Source organism: Ranitomeya imitator, chromosome 9 (genome assembly GCF_032444005.1).
Source record: "Ranitomeya imitator isolate aRanImi1 chromosome 9, aRanImi1.pri, whole genome shotgun sequence".
In the NCBI taxonomy this organism is placed as follows: Eukaryota; Metazoa; Chordata; class Amphibia; order Anura; family Dendrobatidae; genus Ranitomeya; species Ranitomeya imitator.
In genome coordinates, this window is record NC_091290.1 from 153,459,036 (window position 1) to 153,480,491 (window position 21,456).

The 21,456-nt window shown below is 53.5% G+C and overlaps 1 protein-coding gene across 5 annotated transcripts in view; it reads right to left on the bottom strand.

The window, feature by feature from the left end:
• Positions 1 to 306: 306 nt before the first annotated feature.
• LOC138649263 (solute carrier family 66 member 2-like) overlaps positions 307 to 21,456 on the bottom strand; it is a 64,289-nt gene continuing 43,139 nt past the window's right edge. For all 5 annotated transcript variants that reach the window (XM_069739498.1, XM_069739499.1, XM_069739500.1 and 2 more), the window contains 4 exons: positions 11,260 to 11,472; positions 10,005 to 10,138; positions 7,603 to 7,819; positions 307 to 3,137 (listed from right to left, as the gene is read on the bottom strand). In XM_069739498.1, the coding sequence (XP_069595599.1) occupies positions 2,963 to 3,137; positions 7,603 to 7,819; positions 10,005 to 10,138; positions 11,260 to 11,453 (720 nt within the window). In that variant the 5' untranslated portion in view covers positions 11,454 to 11,472 and the 3' untranslated portion in view covers positions 307 to 2,962. The remainder of the gene's footprint in view (positions 3,138 to 7,602; positions 7,820 to 10,004; positions 10,139 to 11,259; positions 11,473 to 21,456) is intronic.

Genomic DNA, 21,456 nt, shown 5'->3' on the forward strand with positions numbered 1-21,456 from the left:
ATTCGGATTGGGTAGAAGGCGGGGCTCCAACGTTGCACATAGTGACTTCATCAGTGATTTCTGACCCCTCTTCTGACGCAGGGACCCCCGATTACAGCCCCATAGACTGACCCTGCGGTGCCCGGGCCGCGGGGCTGATCCTCGTCCCCTGCACACAGTGATGACTCACGAGGATGATTACTATTCTGCAGTTACACATATAACGCTCCAGAGTTTTTCCTTCTGATTTTCGGATTCATCAGAACCATCTGTAATCGGGAGGCACACGAATATTCCCGGGAATACAGAACTAGCCGGACACTCCGATGCAGACACACGGGGACTCTTTATTCCGCACATGTGGCGGTTTCTGGGGAGACAGAGCGTCGCTCATCTGGTGGATCGGAGGTTACATCGTTGTTATTACAGGTCAATATATAATAGTGACAGACGTGACCGGACGCAGCGATCGGGGCACGACCTTCTATTACCTGACAGGACGAGCACACCCCGCCTCCCTGACTACTAGCAGTCACATGGATAGATGACGTGTGATCAGCTGCAGGGGTACAGTGATTGGCTGCAGCAGTCACATGGATAGAGGACACGTGATCAGCTGCAGGGGTACAGTGATTGGCTGCACCAGTCACATGGATAGAGGACACGTGATCAGCTGCAGGGGTACAGTGATTGGCTGCAGCAGTCACATGGATAGATGACGTGTGATCAGCTGCAGGGGTACAGTGATTGGCTGCACCAGTCACATGGATAGAGGACACGTGATCAGCTGCAGGGGTACAGTGATTGGCTGCAGCAGTCACATGGATAGATGACGTGTGATCAGCTGCAGGGGTACAGTGATTGGCTGCAGCAGTCACACGGATAGAGGACACGTGATCAGCTGCAGGGGTACAGTGATTGGCTGCACCAGTCACATGGATAGAGGACACGTGATCAGCTGCAGGGGTACAGTGATTGGCTGCACCAGTCACATGGATAGAGGACACGTGATCAGCTGCAGGGGTACAGTGATTGGCTGCAGCAGTCACATGGATAGAGGACACGTGATCAGCTGCAGGGGTACAGTGATTGGCTGCAGCAGTCACATGGATAGAGGACACGTGATCAGCTGCAGGGGTACAGTGATTGGCTGCACCAGTCACATGGATAGAGGACACGTGATCAGCTGCAGGGGTACAGTGATTGGCTGCACCAGTCACATGGATAGAGGACACGTGATCAGCTGCAGGGGTACAGTGATTGGCTGCAGCAGTCACATGGATAGAGGACACGTGATCAGCTGCAGGGGTACAGTGATTGGCTGCACCAGTCACATGGATAGAGGACACGTGATCAGCTGCAGGGGTACAGTGATTGGCTGCAGCAGTCACACGGATAGAGGACACGTGATCAGCTGCAGGGGTACAGTGATTGGCTGCAGCAGTCACATGGATAGAGGACACGTGATCAGCTGCAGGGGTACAGTGATTGGCTGCAGCAGTCACATGGATAGATGACGTCTGATCAGCTGCAAAGGTACAGTGATTGGCTGCAGCAGTCACATGGATAGAGGACACGTGATCAGCTGCAGGAGTACAGTGATTGGCTGCAGCAGTCACATGGATAGAGGACACGTGATCAGCTGCAGGGGTACAGTGATTGGCTGCACCAGTCACATGGATAGAGGACACGTGATCAGCTGCAGGGGTACAGTGATTGGCTGCAGCAGTCACATGGATAGAGGACACGTGATCAGCTGCAGGGGTACAGTGATTGGCTGCAGCAGTCACATGGATAGATGACGTCTGATCAGCTGCAAAGGTACAGTGATTGGCTGCAGCAGTCACATGGATAGATGACGTCTGATCAGCTGCAAAGGTACAGTGATTGGCTGCAGCAGTCACATGGAGAGATGACTTGTGATCAGCTGCAAAGGTACAGTGATTGGCTGCAGCAGTCACATGGATAGAGGACATGTGATAAGCCACAGGGGTACAGTGATTGGCTGCAGCAGTCACATGGCTAGAGGACAATGTGATAAGCCGCAGGGGTACAGTGATTGGCTGCAGCAGTCACATGGATAGATGACGTGTGATCAGCTGCAGGGGTACAGTGATTGGCTGCAGCAGTCACATGGATAGAGGACATGTGATAAGCCGCAGGGGTACAGTGATTGGCTGCAGCAGTCACATGGATAGATGACGTGTGATCAGCTGCAGGGGTACAGTGATTGGCTGCAGCAGTCACATGGATAGAGGACATGTGATAGGCCGAAGGGGTACACTGATTGGCTGCAGCAGTCACATGGATAGAGGACACAAGATCAGCTGCAGGGGTACAGTGATTGGCTGCTACATTCACATGAACAGAGGGCACAAGATCAGCTGCAGGGGTACAGTGATTGGCTGCAGCAGTCACATGGATAGAGGACATGTGATAGGCCGAAGGGGTACACTGATTGGCTGCAGCAGTCACATGGATAGAGGACACAAGATCAGCTGCAGGGGTACAGTGATTGGCTGCTACATTCACATGAACAGAGGGCACAAGATCAGCTGCAGGGGTACAGTGATTGGCTGCAGCAGTCACATGGATAGAGGACACAAGATCAGCTGCAGGGGTACAGTGATTGACTGCAGCAGTCACATGGATAGAGGACATGTGATAAGCCGCAGGGGTACAGTGATTGGCTGCAGCAGTCACATGGATAGCGGACACGTGATCAGCTGCAGGGGTACAGAGTTCAGAGAACGGATCAGTTGTGATTTTGTCCAGACCCCTTCTATGGGGCAGCACAGAGTCCAGGGGCGAGGAGAGCGGAGGAGATGACCAGGGCCTGTCAGGAGCACATCGGGGCCCATCTTTTTTTGGGTGTCAGGATGATGCGTGTACATATAAAACTTATATATAGCATCTCTTTGGTCTCGGGCTTCCATCCTTGTGGCCCCCGGGCCATGTTCCCCACCCTCCAGTGATGGGCTCCTCAGGCAAACTTGATGTGAGGCTGCTGGTTGTAGTACCACACCTGGAGGAGGATGAGAGTGTCCAGACAGATTTGCAGGGCTCCGCACAGCCAGAACTGAGCCGGGGTAGACCTAATGATGAAGTATGAGGTCTTAAAGCAGTCACCAGCCGTCCAGAGCACCACCATCTTCACACTAATGGGGAGACACAGAGAGAAGGGTGAGGTCTGGGACCGGCACTGGGAGGAGGGTGAGGTCTGGGGCCGGCACTGGGAGGAGGGTGAGGTCTGGGGCCGGCACTGGGAGGAGGGTGAGCTCTGGGGTCGGCACTGGGAGGAGGATGTGGTCTGGGGCCGGCACTGGGAGGAGGGTGAGGTCTGGGGCCGGCACTGGGAGGAGGGTGAGGTCTGGGGCCGGCACTGGGAGGAGGGTGAGGTCTGGGGCCGGCACTGGGAGGAGGGTAAGGTCTGGGGCCGGCACTGGGAGGAGGGTGAGGTCTGGGGCCGGCACTGGGAGGAGGGTGAGGTCTGGGGCCGGCACTGGGAGGAGGGTGAGGTCTGGGGCCGGCACTGGGAGGAGGGTGAGGTCTGGGGCCGGCACTGGGAGGAGGGTGAGGTCTGGGGCCGGCACTGGGAGGAGGATGTGGTCTGGGGCCGGCACTGGGAGGAGGGTGAGGTCTGGGGCCGGCACTGGGAGGAGGGTGAGGTCTGGGGCCGGAACTGGGAGGAGGGTGAGCTCTGGGGCCGGCACTGGGAGGAGGGTGAGCTCTGGGGCCGGCACTGGGAGGAGGGTGAGCTCTGGGGCCGGCACTGGGAGGAGGGTGAGCTCTGGGGCCGGCACTGGGAGGAGGGTGAGCTCTGGGGCCGGCACTGGGAGGAGGATGTGGTCTGGGGCCGGCACTGGGAGGAGGGTGAGGTCTGGGGCCGGCACTGGGAGGAGGGTGAGGTCTGGGGCCGGCACTGGGAGGAGGGTGAGGTCTGGGGCCGGCACTGGGAGGAGGGTGAGCTCTGGGGTCGGCACTGGGAGGAGGATGTGGTCTGGGGCCGGCACTGGGAGGAGGGTGAGGTCTGGGGCCGGCACTGGGAGGAGGGTGAGGTCTGGGGCCGGCACTGGGAGGAGGGTGAGGTCTGGGGCCGGCACTGGGAGGAGGGTAAGGTCTGGGGCCGGCACTGGGAGGAGGGTGAGGTCTGGGGCCGGCACTGGGAGGAGGGTGAGGTCTGGGGCCGGCACTGGGAGGAGGGTGAGGTCTGGGGCCGGCACTGGGAGGAGGGTGAGGTCTGGGGCCGGCACTGGGAGGAGGGTGAGGTCTGGGGCCGGCACTGGGAGGAGGATGTGGTCTGGGGCCGGCACTGGGAGGAGGGTGAGGTCTGGGGCCGGCACTGGGAGGAGGGTGAGGTCTGGGGCCGGAACTGGGAGGAGGGTGAGCTCTGGGGCCGGCACTGGGAGGAGGGTGAGCTCTGGGGCCGGCACTGGGAGGAGGGTGAGCTCTGGGGCCGGCACTGGGAGGAGGGTGAGCTCTGGGGCCGGCACTGGGAGGAGGGTGAGGTCTAGGGCCTCACTGGGAGGAGGGTGAGGTCTGGGGCCGGCACTGGGAGGAGCGTGAGGTCTGGGGCCTCACTGGGAGGAGGGTGAGCTCTGGGGCCGGCACTGGGAGGAGGGTGAGGTCTAGGGCCTCACTGGGAGGAGGGTGAGGTCTGGGGCCTCACTGGGAGGAGGGTGAGGTCTGGGGCCGACACTGGGAGGAGGGTGAGGTCTGGGGCCTCACTGGGAGGAGGGTGAGGTCTGGGGCCTCACTGGGAGGAGAGTGAGGTCATGGGCCTCACTGGGAGGAGGGTGAGGTCTGGAGCCTCACTGGGAGGAGGGTGAGGTCTGGGGCCTCACTGGGAGGGTGAGGTCTGGGGTCTCACTGGAATGAGGGTGAGGTCTGGGGCCTCACTGGGAGGAGGGTGAGGTCCGGGGCCTCACTGGAAGGAGGGTGAGGTCCGGGGCCTCACTGGGAGGAGGGTGAGGTCTGGGGCCGGCACTGGGAGGAGGGTGAGGTCCGGGGCCTCACTGGGAGGAGGGTGAGGTCCGGGGCCTCACTGGAAGGAGGGTGAGGTCCGGGGCCTCAGTGGGAGGAGGGTGAGGTCCGGGGCCTCAGTGGGAGGAGGGTGAGGTCTGGGGCCTCACTGGGAGGAGGGTGAGGTCTGGGGCCTCACTGGGAGGAGGGTGAGGTCTGGGGCCGGCACTGGGAGGAGGGTGAGGTCCGGGGCCTCACTGGGAGGAGGGTGAGGTCTGGGGCCTCACTGGAAGGAGGGTGAGGTCCGGGGCCTCAGTGGGAGGAGGGTGAGGTCTGGGGCCTCACTGGGAGGAGGGTGAGGTCTGGGGCCGGCACTGGGAGGAGGGTGAGGTCCGGGGCCTCACTGGGAGGAGGGTGAGGTCTGGGGCCTCACTGGAAGGAGGGTGAGGTCCGGGGCCTCACTGGGAGGAGGGTGAGGTCTGGGGCCTCACTGGGAGGAGGGTGAGGTCTGGGGCCTCACTGGGAGGAGGGTGAGGTCTGGGGCCTCACTGGGAGGAGGGTGAGGTCTGTGGCCGGCACTGGGAGGAGGGTGAGGTCTGTGGCCTCACTGGGAGGAGGGTGAGGTCTGGGGCCTCACTTGAAGGAGGGTGAGGTCTGGAGCCTCACTGGAAGGAGGGTGAGGTCTGGGGCCTCACTGGAAGGACGGTGAGGTCTGGAGCCAGCACTGGGAGGAGGGTGAGGTTTGCGGCCAGCACTGGGAGGAGGGCTAAGTCCGGGACTGACTATGGGAGCAGGGTGAGGTCTATGGACGCCACTAGGAGGAGGTTGTGGTGCGGGGACGGCACTGGGAGGAGGGCTAAGTCCGGGACTGACTCTGGGAGCAGGGTGAGGTCTATGGACGCCACTAGGAGGAGGTTGTGGTGCGGGGACGGCACTGGGATGAGGGCTAGGTCCGGGACTGACTCTGGGAGCAGGGTGAGGTCTATGGACACCACTAGGAGGAGGTTGAGGTGCGGGGACGGCACTGGGAGGAGGGCTAAGTCCGGGACTGACTATGGGAGCAGGGTGAGGTCTATGGACACCACTAGGAGGAGGTTGAGGTGCGGGGATGGCACTGGGAGGAGGGCTAAGTCCGGGACTGACTATGGGAGCAGGGTGAGGTCTATAGACCTCACTAGGAGGAGATAGAGGTGCGGGGACGGCACTGGGAGGAGGGCTAAGTCCGGGACTGACTCTGGGAGCAGGGTGAGGTCTATAGACCTCACTAGGAGGAGGTAGAGGTGCGGGGACGGCACTGGGAGGAGGGCTAAGTCCGGGACTGACTCTGGAAGGAGGGTGAGGTCTATGGACACCACTAGGAGGAGGTTGTGGTGCGGGGATGGCACTGGGAGGAGGGCTAGGTCCGGGACTGACTCTGGGAGCAGGGTGAGGTCTATGGACGCCACTAGGAGGAGGTTGAGGTGCGGGGACGGCACTGGGAGGATGGCGAGGTCTATGGACACCACTAGGAGGAGGTTGAGGTGCAGGGACGGCACTGGGAGGAGGGTTAGGTCCGGGACTGACTCTGGGAGGAGGATGAGGTCTATGGACACCGCTAGGAGGAGGTTGAGGTGCGGGGACGGCACTGGGAGGAGGGCGAGGTCTATGGACACTACTAGGAGGAGGTTGAGGTGCGGGGACGGCACTGGGAGGATGGCGAGGTCTATGGACACCACTAGGAGGAGGTTGAGGTGCGGGGACGGCACTGGGAGGAGGGCTAGGTCCGGGACTGACTCTGGGAGGAGGATGAGGTCTATGGACACCACTAGGAGGAGGTTGAGGTGCGGGGACGGCACTGGGAGGAGGGCGAGGTCTATGGACACTACTAGGAGGAGGTTGAGGTGCGGGGACGGCACTGGGAGGAGGGCGAGGTCCATAGACACCACTAGGAGGAGGTTGAGGTGCGGGGACGGCACTGGGAGGAGGGCTAGGTCCGGGACTGACTCTGGGAGGAGGGTGAGGTCCGGGGCCCAAACTGATGTGTAATAAGAGGGCCATGGCACATTTCTCCCTCCATCATTTCTGCGCCAACGCCCCTGACGAGATCATTTATAGGCTGGTAGAGCAGAGGACGGCCATGTGTGGTTGCTTGCACATAATACAGCAATTACTCTATGGAGGCTGCAGCATTGGCATCTGAGGGAAGCCCCTGATCCAGGACCCCAGAGATCAGCAGCACTGAGGACATCAGCAAGGATTCATCTCACAATCTATAGCCTCCCATAGCTGCTGTTCATCCTGAGCCGCCTGCTTCTTGATATCGTCACCCCTGTACACGGTGCAGTAATAGAGTGCAGGCAGCGTGGCACCAGTGTCAGTGCAGATGCTTCCCATCATACAATGATGGGGAGTCTTCAGGGGTACAATTATTTGCTCGTAAGAAGGGGCCACCGTCCATAGAGCGGGGGGCGAGGCTGACAACCTCACACGCTATGTATAGGCAGGTTGTCAGCAGCGATAAATGGGTCTGTGTATATGGGGCGTGGATCTGGTGCCCGGTGGATGTGAGGATGTTCTTCTGGTGTTTGGTGGCATTATGACAGGTCCTCCATCAGTCACAGACACCAGTGCCGCTGCGCCCCCTAGTGATTACTTCTCCACATACATGAACATTGTTTTTACCTCATCCCCTGGGTGGACTTGTTCCTGAGGTTCTGAAGCAGCTGAGGAAGTCCTAATGTGGCCTCAGTCAGAAGAGCGACTAATCCCAGACCCTCCACAAAGATGGGGACATCCAGGAGCATATAAGTGAGGAACGCCCCCAAGATGGTTAGCGACAGGCAGAACTGCACGTAATCCTCAATGCGGCTCCATTTCCAGAAGTGGCCAAGATCGAAATCTGCAAAGACAAGTGTAAGGGTCAGATCCTGGCCGGGGTCCTGACCTCCTCCTATTCCCCCCCCCCAACACTGAGGCCTCAGACTAATACAGCAAACACAAGAATATTTCTGATGTGTAGGTCACTGTCCATAAAGGCTCTCAGGAACGCTGCCAGAGGATGGTACATCACATGTGCAGCAGGTTATAACAGCCAGAAAAACAGATCGTAACAGCCAAAGGGGCAGCAGGTCATGACAGCCAGAGGAACAGCAGGTTATGCAAATCAGAGAGGCAGCAGATCAAGACAGCCAGAGGGCAGCAGCTCACAACAGCCAGAGAGACAGCAGGTGATAACATCAAGAGGAACAGCAGGCCATGACAGCTAGAGGAACAGCAGGTCATAACAGCCAGAGGGACAGCAGGTCATGACACCCAGAGGGACAGCAGGTCATGACACCCAGAGGGACAGCAGGTCATGACACCCAGAGGGACAGCAGGTCATGACACCCAGAGGGACAGCAGGTCATGACACCCAGAGGGACAGCAGGTCATGACACCCAGAGGGACAGCAGGTCATGACACCCAGAGGGACAGCAGGTCATAACAGCTAGAGAAACAGCAGGTCATGACAGCCAGAAGAACAGCGGATTATGACAGAGGAACAGCAGGTCATGACACCCAGAGGGACAGCAGGTCATGACACCCAGAGGAACAGCAGGTCATAACAGCTAGAGAAACAGCAGGTCATGACAGCCAGAAGAACAGCGGATTATGACAGAGGAACAGCAGGTCATGACACCCAGAGGGACAGCAGGTCATGACAGCCAGAATAACAGCGGATTATGACAGAGGAAGAGCAGGTCATGACACCCAGAGGAACAGCAGGTCATGACACCCAGAGGAACAACAGGTCATGACACCCAGAGGAACAGCAAGTCATGACAGCCAGAGGAACAGCAGGTCATGACAGCCAGAGGAACAGCAGGTCATGACAGCCAGAGGGACAGCAGGTCATGACAGCCAAATGGTCTGTACTAAGTATTAATGAGCCTTGTCACAAAGGGGTAAATAATCCAGTAAACAGCATTTTGTGCAGAAGAAACCACCTGTTACATTGTGTGTCCAGCTATTTACATTGTTGTTACTTCATTTGTTTATTGCAAACAGAAAAAAGGTTGTAAATGTTACTAATAAAGTGAATAAACAGCAGGGAGGGCAGCGGCTGCTTCCCTTCACATATGTCACTTTTGCGTTCCTTTTGGTTATGTTTTAGTGTTATCCACCAAAGTCTCTGACAATTCAGCAGTGTCCCCCAGAGAATAGAAGAAGCACCGACTATCTGACAGGCAAGGACCAGAGACGCGGATATCCTCATTACACATGAAATGTGAGAGTCATCAGCAGAGGTGAAACTAACAAGGAAAACAACGGAAAATATCCACATCCTCCACAGGAAAGACACAAAATGCAGCATAATGTGCAGTATTATAGCAGTTATATTATTCTATATAGGGGCAGTATTATAGTTACCAGATCCCAACCTCCTGATATGTAACACATCCCGACTTTCTAATCCTGATAGGTACGGGATCCCGACCTCCTAATATGTAACAGATCCCTGCCTCCTTATCCTGATAATTGCTGGATCACATCCTCCTGACCTTGATAGTTCCTGGATCCTGAAGTCCTGATCCTGAAAGTTAGTTGATCCCAGGCTCCTGATCCTGATAATTACTGGATCACATCCTCCTGATATGTAAGAGATGTCGACTTTCTAATCCTGATACATATGGGATCCCGACCTCCTAACATGTAATAGATCCTGGCATCCTTATCCTGATAATTGCTGGATCTCATCCTCCTGATTTTGATAGTTCCTGGATCCTGAAGTCCTGATCCTGAAAGTTAGTTGATCCCAGCCTCCTGATACTGGTAGTTACCAGATCCCAACCTCCTGCTATGCAAGAGATCCTGACTTTCTCATCCTAAAAGTTAGTTAATCCTAGCCTCCTGATCCTGATAATTGCTGGACCAGGCTGTCCTGGTCATTACATTGCAGTTAAGGCGCCATCTTTCGGCATCCTGATCCGTGAACCCCTTGTGTCCAACACACTGCCCCGATCCCTTCCTATGGGTTGTGGCGGTACGCTCTCAGAACCCGCCAGGTCATTGTGATCCCCAGCCTAGAGTACCGTGGCACTGACCAGTGAAGGCATGGCACTTGGTGGACATGCGGGTGATGCTCTGCACAGCGCAGCACAGATGCAGCATAGACAACATGGTGCCGATCATCAGGAGGCTCTGCAGGAGGAGGGGGAGCTCAAAAAACTTCCCAAACCTGTAAGAGAGGAGAAGAGGTGATCACAGGCGGCCAGTATGGGATCGGGGCGGCCGGACCACCCGCTGCTCGTATACATATGGTGGAAGGGCGGATGACCACAGAACGGGTGGGGGCGACACGGACAGCCTGATAATATTACATCCATGAGACAATGTGACGGCGGGCCACACAAGAGCACAAGCATGTGTTATATGGGTGGTCCCAGCCCTCCTAACCACAAGAGTCAGGGATCGGTGGGAATCTTATGGCCAGTCTTAAGTTTAGGCGCAGCCCACCTTACTCCCAGCTTCCACCTGAACTGCGGTGTCCCCCAGAAGCCATAGGGGATGTCTGATGAGGGAACCAGGATTGCAGGGGGCGAGGGGCTAATGGCCAAACAGAGGGGAGGATGCTGAAATAAGAGACAGGCATGAGAGCAGAGATCAGGGGCGCCGGCTCCCGGAGACATCACTGCGACGTCCAACATCTCCACCTCTTGGCTTTGATTGGGGTGGCCTAGTCACCTACAGGTAGCCACTGGCCCCGACGCGCCCCGGGGAGCTATCACTCCCCCTTCCCCGCCATCTCGGTCTGACAGGAACAGGTCAGCGGTGCCCGCACCAGCCCCCAGTACATCAGGAGGGTTGCTGAGCACCAGCTGGGTACCACGCACTGCCCCTTTAATACACGGCTGCCGCTTCTTGTGTTTTAATCGCGGCTCTGGGCGGATTTAGATGAGGAAGATAATTAATGGTGAAATAACTTTCATCCCGATAACACACTGATCAGAGCCGGCGGCCACTAACTAGCCACATAATGGCACATTGTAACGAGCCGCCATCTCCCGCTGATCACCGTGACATTGCCGGAAACACTCCGTTATCTGCAGGAGCGGCGAGATCAGACGAGCTCATTAATACCCGCACATCTCATCTGCTGGAAGGAGCCGACAGGCAGGGACGGGGTTAAGGCTGAGAATGAGCCGTGGTGACACTGACCAGCCTGATGGAGGCGCCACTAAGCTCAAAGCTCCGCCCATCAGACTCCAAACAAGGCTCCGCCTATTTGTAAGTCTGGGGTGGAAACAAGTGTCATGGGAGCCGATCAACCAAAGCCGCTGCAGCTGTGATGTCACTTACCAAAAAAATATCCGGAGAATATTGGCAATCAGCAGAACAAAGCAGACCCAGGTGGAGAAGCCGTCAGTGCTGGACGTCCTCCGAATCTCCATATACTGGGGGACGTAAGGGAGCGCCCCGCCAATCACCAAGAAACAGGACGAGGCCCAGGACAGGAGCGGCCACGGGTCCGAGGACTCCTCCGAAAAATCCATCACTCCGCAGCAAAGACCACTAAACAGACAGAAAGTAACCAATCACTGCAAGAACGACCAGCCCAAAAAGAGCAGACAGGGCCACTGCCCACTGTACACACTCCAGAGCTGCACTCACTATTCTGCTGGTGCAGTCACTGAGTACATACATTACATTACTGATCCTGAGTTACATCCTGCATTATCCTCCAGAGCTGCACTCACTATTCTGCTGGTGCAGTCACTGTGTACATACATTACATTACTGATCCTGAGTTACCTCCTGTATTATACCCCAGAGCTGCACTCACTATTCTGCTGGTGCAGTCACTGTGTACATACATTACATTACTGATCCTGAGTTACATCCTGTATTATACTCCAGAGCTGCACTCACTATTCTGCTGGTGCAGTCACTGTGTACATACATTACATTACTGATCCGGAGTTACCTCCTGTATTATACCCCAGAGCTGCACTCACTATTCTGCTGGTGCAGTCACTGTGTACATACATTACATTACTGATCCTGAGTTACATCCTGTATTATACCCCAGAGCTGCACTCACTATTCTGCTGGTGCAGTCACTGTGTACATACATTACTGATCCTGAATTACATCCTGTATTATACCCCAGAGCTGCACTCACTATTCTGCTGGTGCCGTCACTGTGTACATACATTACATTACTGATCCTGAGTTACATCCTGTATTATACCCCAGAGCTGCACTCACTATTCTGCTGGTGCAGTCACTGTGTTCATACATTACTGATCCTGAGTTACATCCTGTATTATACTCCAGAGCGGCACTCACTATTCTGCTGGTGCAGTCACTGTGTACATACATTACATTACTGATCCTGAGTTACATCCTGTATTATACCCCAGAGCTGCACTCACTATTCTGCTGGTGCAGTCACTGTGTACATACATTACATTACTGATCCGGAGTTACATCCTGTATTATACCCCAGAGCTGCACTCACTATTCTGCTGGTGCAGTCACAGTGTACATACATTACATTACTGATCCTGAGTTACATCATGTATTATACCCCAGAGCTGCACTCACTATTCTGCTGGTGCAGTCACTGTGTACATACATTACATTACTGATCCTGAGTTACATCCTGTATTATACCCCAGAGCTGCACTCACTATTCTGCTGGTGCAGTCACTGTGTACATACATTACTGATCCTGAGTTACCTCCTGTATTATACTCCAGAGCTGCACTCAATATTCTGCTGGTGCAGTCACTGTGTACATACATTACATTACTGATCCTGAGTTACATCCTGTATTATATTCCAGAGCTGCACTCACTATTCTGCTGGTGCAGTCACTGTGTACATACATTACATTACTGATCCTGAGTTACATCCTGTATAATACCCCAGAGCTGCACTCACTATTCTGCTGGTGCAGTCACTGTGTACATACATTACATTACTGATCCTGAGTTACATCCTGTATTATACCCCAGAGCTGCACTCACTATTCTGCTGGTGCAGTCACTGAGTACATACATTACATTACTGATCCTGAGTTACATCCTGCATTATCCTCCAGAGCTGCACTCACTATTCTGCTGGTGCAGTCACTGTGTACATACATTACATTACTGATCCTGAGTTACATCCTGTATTATACCCCAGAGCTGCACTCACTATTCTGCTGGTGCAGTCACTGTGTTCATACATTACTGATCCTGAGTTACATCCTGTATTATACTCCAGAGCGGCACTCACTATTCTGCTGGTGCAGTCACTGTGTACATACATTACATTACTGATCCTGAGTTACATCCTGTATTATACCCCAGAGCTGCACTCACTATTCTGCTGGTGCAGTCACTGTGTACATACATTACATTACTGATCCGGAGTTACATCCTGTATTATACTCCAGAGCTGCACTCACTATTCTGCTGGTGCAGTCACTGTGTACATACATTACATTACTGATCCTGAGTTACATCCTGTATTATACCCCAGAGCTGCACTCACTATTCTGCTGGTGCAGTCACAGTGTACATACATTACATTACTGATCCTGAGTTACATCATGTATTATACCCCAGAGCTGCACTCACTATTCTGCTGGTGCAGTCACTGTGTACATACATTACATTACTGATCCTGAGTTACATCCTGTATTATACCCCAGAGCTGCACTCACTATTCTGCTGGTGCAGTCACTGTGTACATACATTACTGATCCTGAGTTACCTCCTGTATTATACTCCAGAGCTGCACTCAATATTCTGCTGGTGCAGTCACTGTGTACATACATTACATTACTGATCCTGAGTTACATCCTGTATTATATTCCAGAGCTGCACTCACTATTCTGCTGGTGCAGTCACTGTGTACATACATTACATTACTGATCCTGAGTTACATCCTGTATAATACCCCAGAGCTGCACTCACTATTCTGCTGGTGCAGTCACTGTGTACATACATTACATTACTGATCCTGAGTTACATCCTGTATTATACCCCAGAGCTGCACTCACTATTCTGCTGGTGCAGTCACTGTGTACATACATTACATTACTGATCCTGAGTTACCTCCTGTATTATACTCCAGAGCTGCACTCACTATTCTGCTGGTGCAGTCACTGTGTACATACATTACATTACTGATCCTGAGTTACATCCTGTATTATACTCCAGAGCTGCACTCACTATTCTGCTGGTGCAGTCACTGTGTACATACATTACATTACTGATCCTGAGTTACATCCTGTGTTATACTCCAGAGCTGCACTCACTATTCTGCTGGTGCAGTCACTGTGTACATATATTACTGATCCTGAGTTACATCCTGTATTATACCCCAGAGCTGCACTCACTATTCTGCTGGTGCGGTCACTGTGTACATACATTACATTACTGATCTTGAGTTCCATCCTGTATTATACTCCAGAGCTGCACTCACTATTCTGCTGGTGCAGTCACTGTGTACATACATTACTGATCCTGAGTTACATCCTGTATTATACTCCAGAGCTGCACTCACTATTCTGCTGGTGCAGTCACTGTGTACATACATACATTACTGATCCTGAGTTACATCCTGTATTATACCCCAGAGCTGCACTCACTATTCTGCTGGTGCAGTCACTGTGTACATACATACATTACTGATCCTGAGTTACATCCTGTATTATACTCCAGAGCTGCACTCACTATTCTGCTGGTGCAGTCACTGTGTACATACATTACATTACTGATCCTGAGTTACATCCTGTATTATACTCCAGAGCTGCAATCACTATTCTGCTGGTGCAGTCACTGTGTACATACATTACATTACTGATCCTGAGTTACATCCTGTGTTATACTCCAGAGCTGCACTCACTATTCTGCTGGTGCAGTCACTGTGTACATATATTACTGATCCTGAGTTACATCCTGTATTATCCCCCAGAGCTGCACTCACTATTCTGCTGGTGCAATCACTGTGTACATACATTACTGATCCTGAGTTACATCCTGTATTATCCCCCAGAGCTGCACTCACTATTCTGCTGGTGCAGTCACTGTGTACATACATTACATTACTGATCCTGAGTTACCTCTTGTATTATACTTCAGAGCTGCACTCACTATTCTGCTGGTGCAGTCACTGTGTACATACATTACATTACTGATCCTGAGTTACATCCTGTATTATACCTCAGAGCTGCACTCACTATTCTGCTGGTGCAGTCACTGTGTACATACATTACTGATCCTGAGTTACATCCTGTATTATACCCCAGAGCTGCACTCACTATTCTGCTGGTGCAGTCACTGTGTACATACATTACTGATCCTGAGTTACCTCCTGTATTATACTCCAGAGCTGCACTCAATATTCTGCTGGTGCAGTCACTGTGTACATACATTACATTACTGATCCTGAGTTACATCCTGTATTATACCCCAGAGCTGCACTCACTATTCTGCTGGTGCAGTCACTGTGTACATACATTACATTACTGATCCTGAGTTACCTCCTGTATTATACTCCAGAGCTGCACTCACTATTCTGCTGGTGCAGTCACTGTGTACATACATTACATTACTGATCCTGAGTTACATCCTGTATTATACTCCAGAGCTGCACTCACTATTCTGCTGGTGCAGTCACTGTGTACATACATTACATTACTGATCCTGAGTTACATCCTGTGTTATACTCCAGAGCTGCACTCACTATTCTGCTGGTGCAGTCACTGTGTACATATATTACTGATCCTGAGTTACATCCTGTATTATCCCCCAGAGCTGCACTCACTATTCTGCTGGTGCAATCACTGTGTACATACATTACTGATCCTGAGTTACATCCTGTATTATCCCCCAGAGCTGCACTCACTATTCTGCTGGTGCAGTCACTGTGTACATACATTACATTACTGATCCTGAGTTACCTCTTGTATTATACTTCAGAGCTGCACTCACTATTCTGCTGGTGCAGTCACTGTGTACATACATTACTGATCCTGAGTTACATCCTGTATTATACCCCAGAGCTGCACTCACTATTCTGCTGGTGCAGTCACTGTGTACATACATACATTACTGATCCTGAGTTACATCCTGTATTATACCCCAGAGCTGCACTCACTATTCTGCTGGTGCAGTCACTGTGTACATACATTACATTACTGATCCTGAGTTACATCCTGTATTATACCCCAGAGCTGCACTCACTATTGTGCTGGTGCAGTCACTGTGTACATACATTACATTACTGATCCTGAGTTACATCCTGTATTATACTCCAGAGCTGCACTCACTATTCTGCTGGTGCAGTCACTGTGTACATACATTACATTACTGATCCTGAGTTACATCCTGTATTATACTCCAGAGCTGCACTCACTATTCTGCTGGTGCAGTCACTGTGTACATACATTACTGATCCTGAGTTACATCCTGTATTATACTCCAGAGCTGCACTCACTATTCTGCTGGTGCAGTCACTGTGTACATACATGACATTACTGATCCTGAGTTACATCCTGTATTATACTCCAGAGCTGCACTCACTATTCTGCTGGTGCAGTCACTGTGTACATACATTACATTACTGATCCTGAGTTACATCCTGTATTATACTCCAGAGCTGCACTCACTATTCTGCTGGTGCAGTCACTGTGTACATACATGACATTACTGATCCTGAGTTACATCCTGTATTATACTCCAGAGCTGCACTCACTATTCTGCTGGTGCAGTCACTGTGTACATACATTACATTACTGATCCTGAGTTACATCCTGCATTATACTCCAGAGCAGCACTCACTATTCTGCTGGTGCAGTCACTGTGTACATACATTACATTACTGATCCTGAGTTACATCCTGTATTATACTCCAGAGCTGCACTCACTATTCTGCTGGTGCAGTCACTGTGTACATACATGACATTACTGATCCTGAGTTACATCCTGTATTATACTCCAGAGCTGCACTCACTATTCTGCTGGTGCAGTCACTGTGTACATACATTACATTACTGATCCTGAGTTACATCCTGCATTATACTCCAGAGCAGCACTCACTATTCTGCTGGTGCAGTCACTGTGTACATACATTACATTACTGATCCTGAGTTACATCCTGTATTATACTCCAGAGCTGCACTCACTATTCTGCTGGTGCAGTCACTGTGTACATACATGACATTACTGATCCTGAGTTACATCCTGTATTATACTCCAGAGCTGCACTCACTATTCTGCTGGTGCAGTCTGCCGCCGCCCTGCATTGGAGAGCAGCTAGATCTGCCCCAGCTTGATGACTGTTTCCAGTCACTATGGTCAGGGTCAGTAGCAGATCAGTTGTGTGTAGCGGTTGGTTCTGGGCCGGAGCTGTCGCTCCGCTGTGTTGGGCTGTAGAGGACGCCCGTGTGTTGCAGTCCCTGACGGGTGGAGCTGTGACTCCCGGTCCTCACCCTGTGAATCCATCACACAAAGCAGCCGCCACCGATACTGAGAAGGAAAACGGAGATGATTCCAACGAGTCCAACCGGTTCCTGAGGAGCCATCCCGACCGGTGATAATTGCCTCATAATATACAGGGGGGCGGGGCTTATCAAGATGGGTGACGTCAGTGGAGTGTGGGGTGACGTCAGTGGAGTGTGGGGTGACGTCAGTGGAGTGGGGGGTGACGTCAGTGGAGTGTGGGGTGACGTCAGTGGAGTGTGGGGTGACGTCAGTGGAGTGTGGGGTGACGTCAGTGGAGTGGGGGGTGACGTCAGTGGAGTGGGGGGTGACGTCAGTGGAGTGGGGGGTGACGTCAGTGGAGTGGGGGGTGACGTCAGTGGAGTGGGGGGTGACGTCAGTGGAGTGGGGGGTGACGTCAGTGGAGTGTGGGGTGACGTCAGTGGAGTGTGGGGTGACGTCAGTGGAGTGTGGGGTGACGTCAGTGGAGTGTGGGGTGACGTCAGTGGAGTGTGGGGTGACGTCAGTGGAGTGGGGGGTGACGTCAGTGGAGTGTGGGGTGACGTCAGTGGAGTGTGGGGTGACGTCAGTGGAGTGTGGGGTGACGTCAGTGGAGTGTGGGGTGACGTCAGTGGAGTGTGGGGTGACGTCAGTGGAGTGTGGGGTGACGTCAGTGGAGTGTGGGGTGACGTCAGTGGAGTGGGGGGTGACGTCAGTGGAGTGGGGGGTGACGTCAGTGGAGTGTGGGGTGACGTCAGTGGAGTGGGGGGTGACGTCAGTGGAGTGGGGGGTGACGTCAGTGGAGTGGGGGGTGACGTCAGTGGAGTGGGGGGTGACGTCAGTGGAGTGGGGGGTGACGTCAGTGGAGTGTGGGGTGACGTCAGTGGAGTGTGGGGTGACGTCAGTGGAGTGTGGGGTGACGTCAGTGGAGTGTGGGGTGACGTCAGTGGAGTGTGGGGTGACGTCAGTGGAGTGTGGGGTGACGTCAGTGGAGTGTGGGGTGACGTCAGTGGAGTGGGGGGTGACGTCAGTGGAGTGTGGGGTGACGTCAGTGGAGTGTGGGGTGACGTCAGTGGAGTGTGGGGTGACGTCAGTGGAGTGGGGGGTGACGTCAGTGGAGTGTGGGGTGACGTCAGTGGAGTGTGGGGTGACGTCAGTGGAGTGGGGGGTGACGTCAGTGGAGTGTGGGGTGACGTCAGTGGAGTGGGGGGTGACGTCAGTGGAGTGGGGGGTGACGTCAGTGGAGTGGGGGGTGACGTCAGTGGAGTGGGGGGTGACGTCAGTGGAGTGGGGGGTGACGTCAGTGGAGTGGGGGGTGACGTCAGTGGAGTGTGGGGTGACGTCAGTGGAGTGTGGGGTGACGTCAGTGGAGTGTGGGGTGACGTCAGTGGAGTGTGGGGTGACGTCAGTGGAGTGTGGGGTGACGTCAGTGGAGTGGGGGGTGACGTCAGTGGAGTGTGGGGTGACGTCAGTGGAGTGGGGGGTGACGTCAGTGGAGTGGGGGGTGACGTCAGTGGAGTGGGGGGTGACGTCAGTGGAGTGGGGGGTGACGTCAGTGGAGTGGGGGGTGACGTCAGTGGAGTGGGGGGTGACGTCAGTGGAGTGGGGGGTGACGTCAGTGGAGTGTGGGGTGACGTCAGTGGAGTGGGGGGTGACGTCAGTGGAGTGTGGGGTGACGTCAGTGGAGTGTGGGGTGACGTCAGTGGAGTGGGGGGTGACGTCAGTGGAGTGGGGGGGTGACGTCAGTGGAGTGTGGGGTGACGTCAGTGGAGTGTGGGGTGACGTCAGTGGAGTGGGGGGTGACGTCAGTGGAGTGTGGGGTGACGTCAGTGGAGTGTGGGGTGACGTCAGTGGAGTGTGGGGTGACGTCAGTGGAGTGTGGGGTGACGTCAGTGGAGTGTGGGGTGACGTCAGTGGAGTGGGGGGTGATGTCAGTGGAGTGTGGGGTGACATCAGTGGTCACAGAAAGGAGGTTAACAGATGTCTGATGGGGGTTATATGTCGTGTCTGATGGGGGTTATATGTCGTGTCTGATGGGGGTTATACGTCGTGTCTGATGGGGGTTATATGTCGTGTCTGATGGGGGGTTATACGTCGTGTCTGATGGGGGGTTATACGTCGTGTCTGATGGGGGTTATACATCGTGTCTGATGGGGGTTATACATCGTGTCTGATGGGGGTTATACATCGTGTCTGATGGGGGTTATATGTCGTGTCTGATGGGGGTTATATGTCGTGTCTGATGGGGGTTATACGTCGTGTCTGATGGGGGTTATATGTCGTGTCTGATGGGGGGTTATACGTCGTGTCTGATGGGGGGTTATACGTCGTGTCTGATGGGGGTTATACATCGTGTCTGATGGGGGTTATACATCGTGTCTGATGGGGGTTATACATCGTGTCTGATGGGGGTTATACATCGTGTCTGATGGGGGTTATATGTCGTGTCTGATGGGGGTTATATGTCGTGTCTGATGGGGGTTATACATCGTGTCTGATGGGGGTTATATGTCGTGTCTGATGGGGGTTATATGTCGTGTCTGATGGGGGTTATACATCGTGTCTGATGGGGGTTATACGTCGTGTCTGATGGGGGTTATATGTCGTGTCTGATGGGGGTTATACATCGTGTCTGATGGGGGTTATACATCGTGTCTGATGGGGGGTTATACGTCGTGTCTGATGGGGGGTTATACGTCGTGTCTGATGGGGGTTATACGTCGTGTCTGATGGGGGTTATACATCGTGTCTGATGGGGGTTATACATCGTGTCTGATGGGGGTTATACATCGTGTCTGATGGGGGTTATATGTCGTGTCTGATGGGGGTTATACATCGTGTCTGATGGGGGTTATACATCGTGTCTGATGGGGGTTATATGTCGTGTCTGATGGGGGGTTACACGTCGTGTCTGATGGGGGTTATACGTCGTGTCTGATGGGGGTTATATGTCGTGTCTGATGGGGGTTATACATCGTGTCTGATGGGGGTTATACATCGTGTCTGATGGGGGTTATATGTCGTGTCTGATGGGGGGTTACACGTCGTGTCTGATGGGGGTTATATGTCGTGTCTGATGGGGGTTATATGTCGTGTCTGATGGGGGGTTACACGTCGTGTCTGATGGGGGTTATATGTCGTGTCTGATGGGGGTTATATGTCGTGTCTGATGGGGGGTTACACGTCGTGTCTGATGGGGGGTTACACGTCGTGTCTGATGGGGGTTATACGTCGTGTCTGATGGGGGTTATACGTCGTGTCTGATGGGGGTTATATGTCGTGTCTGATGGGGGGTTACACGTCGTGTCTGATGGGGGTTATACGTCGTGTCTGATGGGGGTTATACATCGTGTCTGATGGGGGTTATACATCGTGTCTAATGGGGGTTATATGTCGTGTCTGATGGGGGGTTACACGTCGTGTCTGATGGGGGTTATATGTCGTGTCTGATGGGGGTTATATGTCGTGTCTGATGGGGGTTATACGTCGTGTCTGATGGGGGTTATACGTCGTGTCTGATGGGGGGTTATATGTCGTGTCTGATGGGGGTTATACGTCGTGTCTGATGGGGGTTATACGTCGTGTCTGATGGGGGTTATACGTCGTGTCTGATGGGGGGTTATATGTCGTGTCTGATGGGGGGTTATATGTCGTGTCTGATGGGGGTTATACGTCGTGTCTGATGGGGGTTATATGTCGTGTCTGATGGGGGTTATACGTCGTGTCTGATGGGGGTTATACATCGTGTCTGATGGGGGTTATACATCGTGTCTGATGGGGGTTATATGTCGTGTCTGATGGGGGTTATACATCGTGTCTGATGGGGGTTATACATCGTGTCTGATGGGGGTTATATGTCGTGTCTGATGGGGGGTTACACGTCGTGTCTGATGGGGGTTATACGTCGTGTCTGATGGGGGTTATATGTCGTGTCTGATGGGGGTTATACATCGTGTCTGATGGGGGTTATACATCGTGTCTGATGGGGGTTATATGTCGTGTCTGATGGGGGTTATACATCGTGTCTGATGGGGGTTATATGTCGTGTCTGATGGGGGTTATACGTCGTGTCTGATGG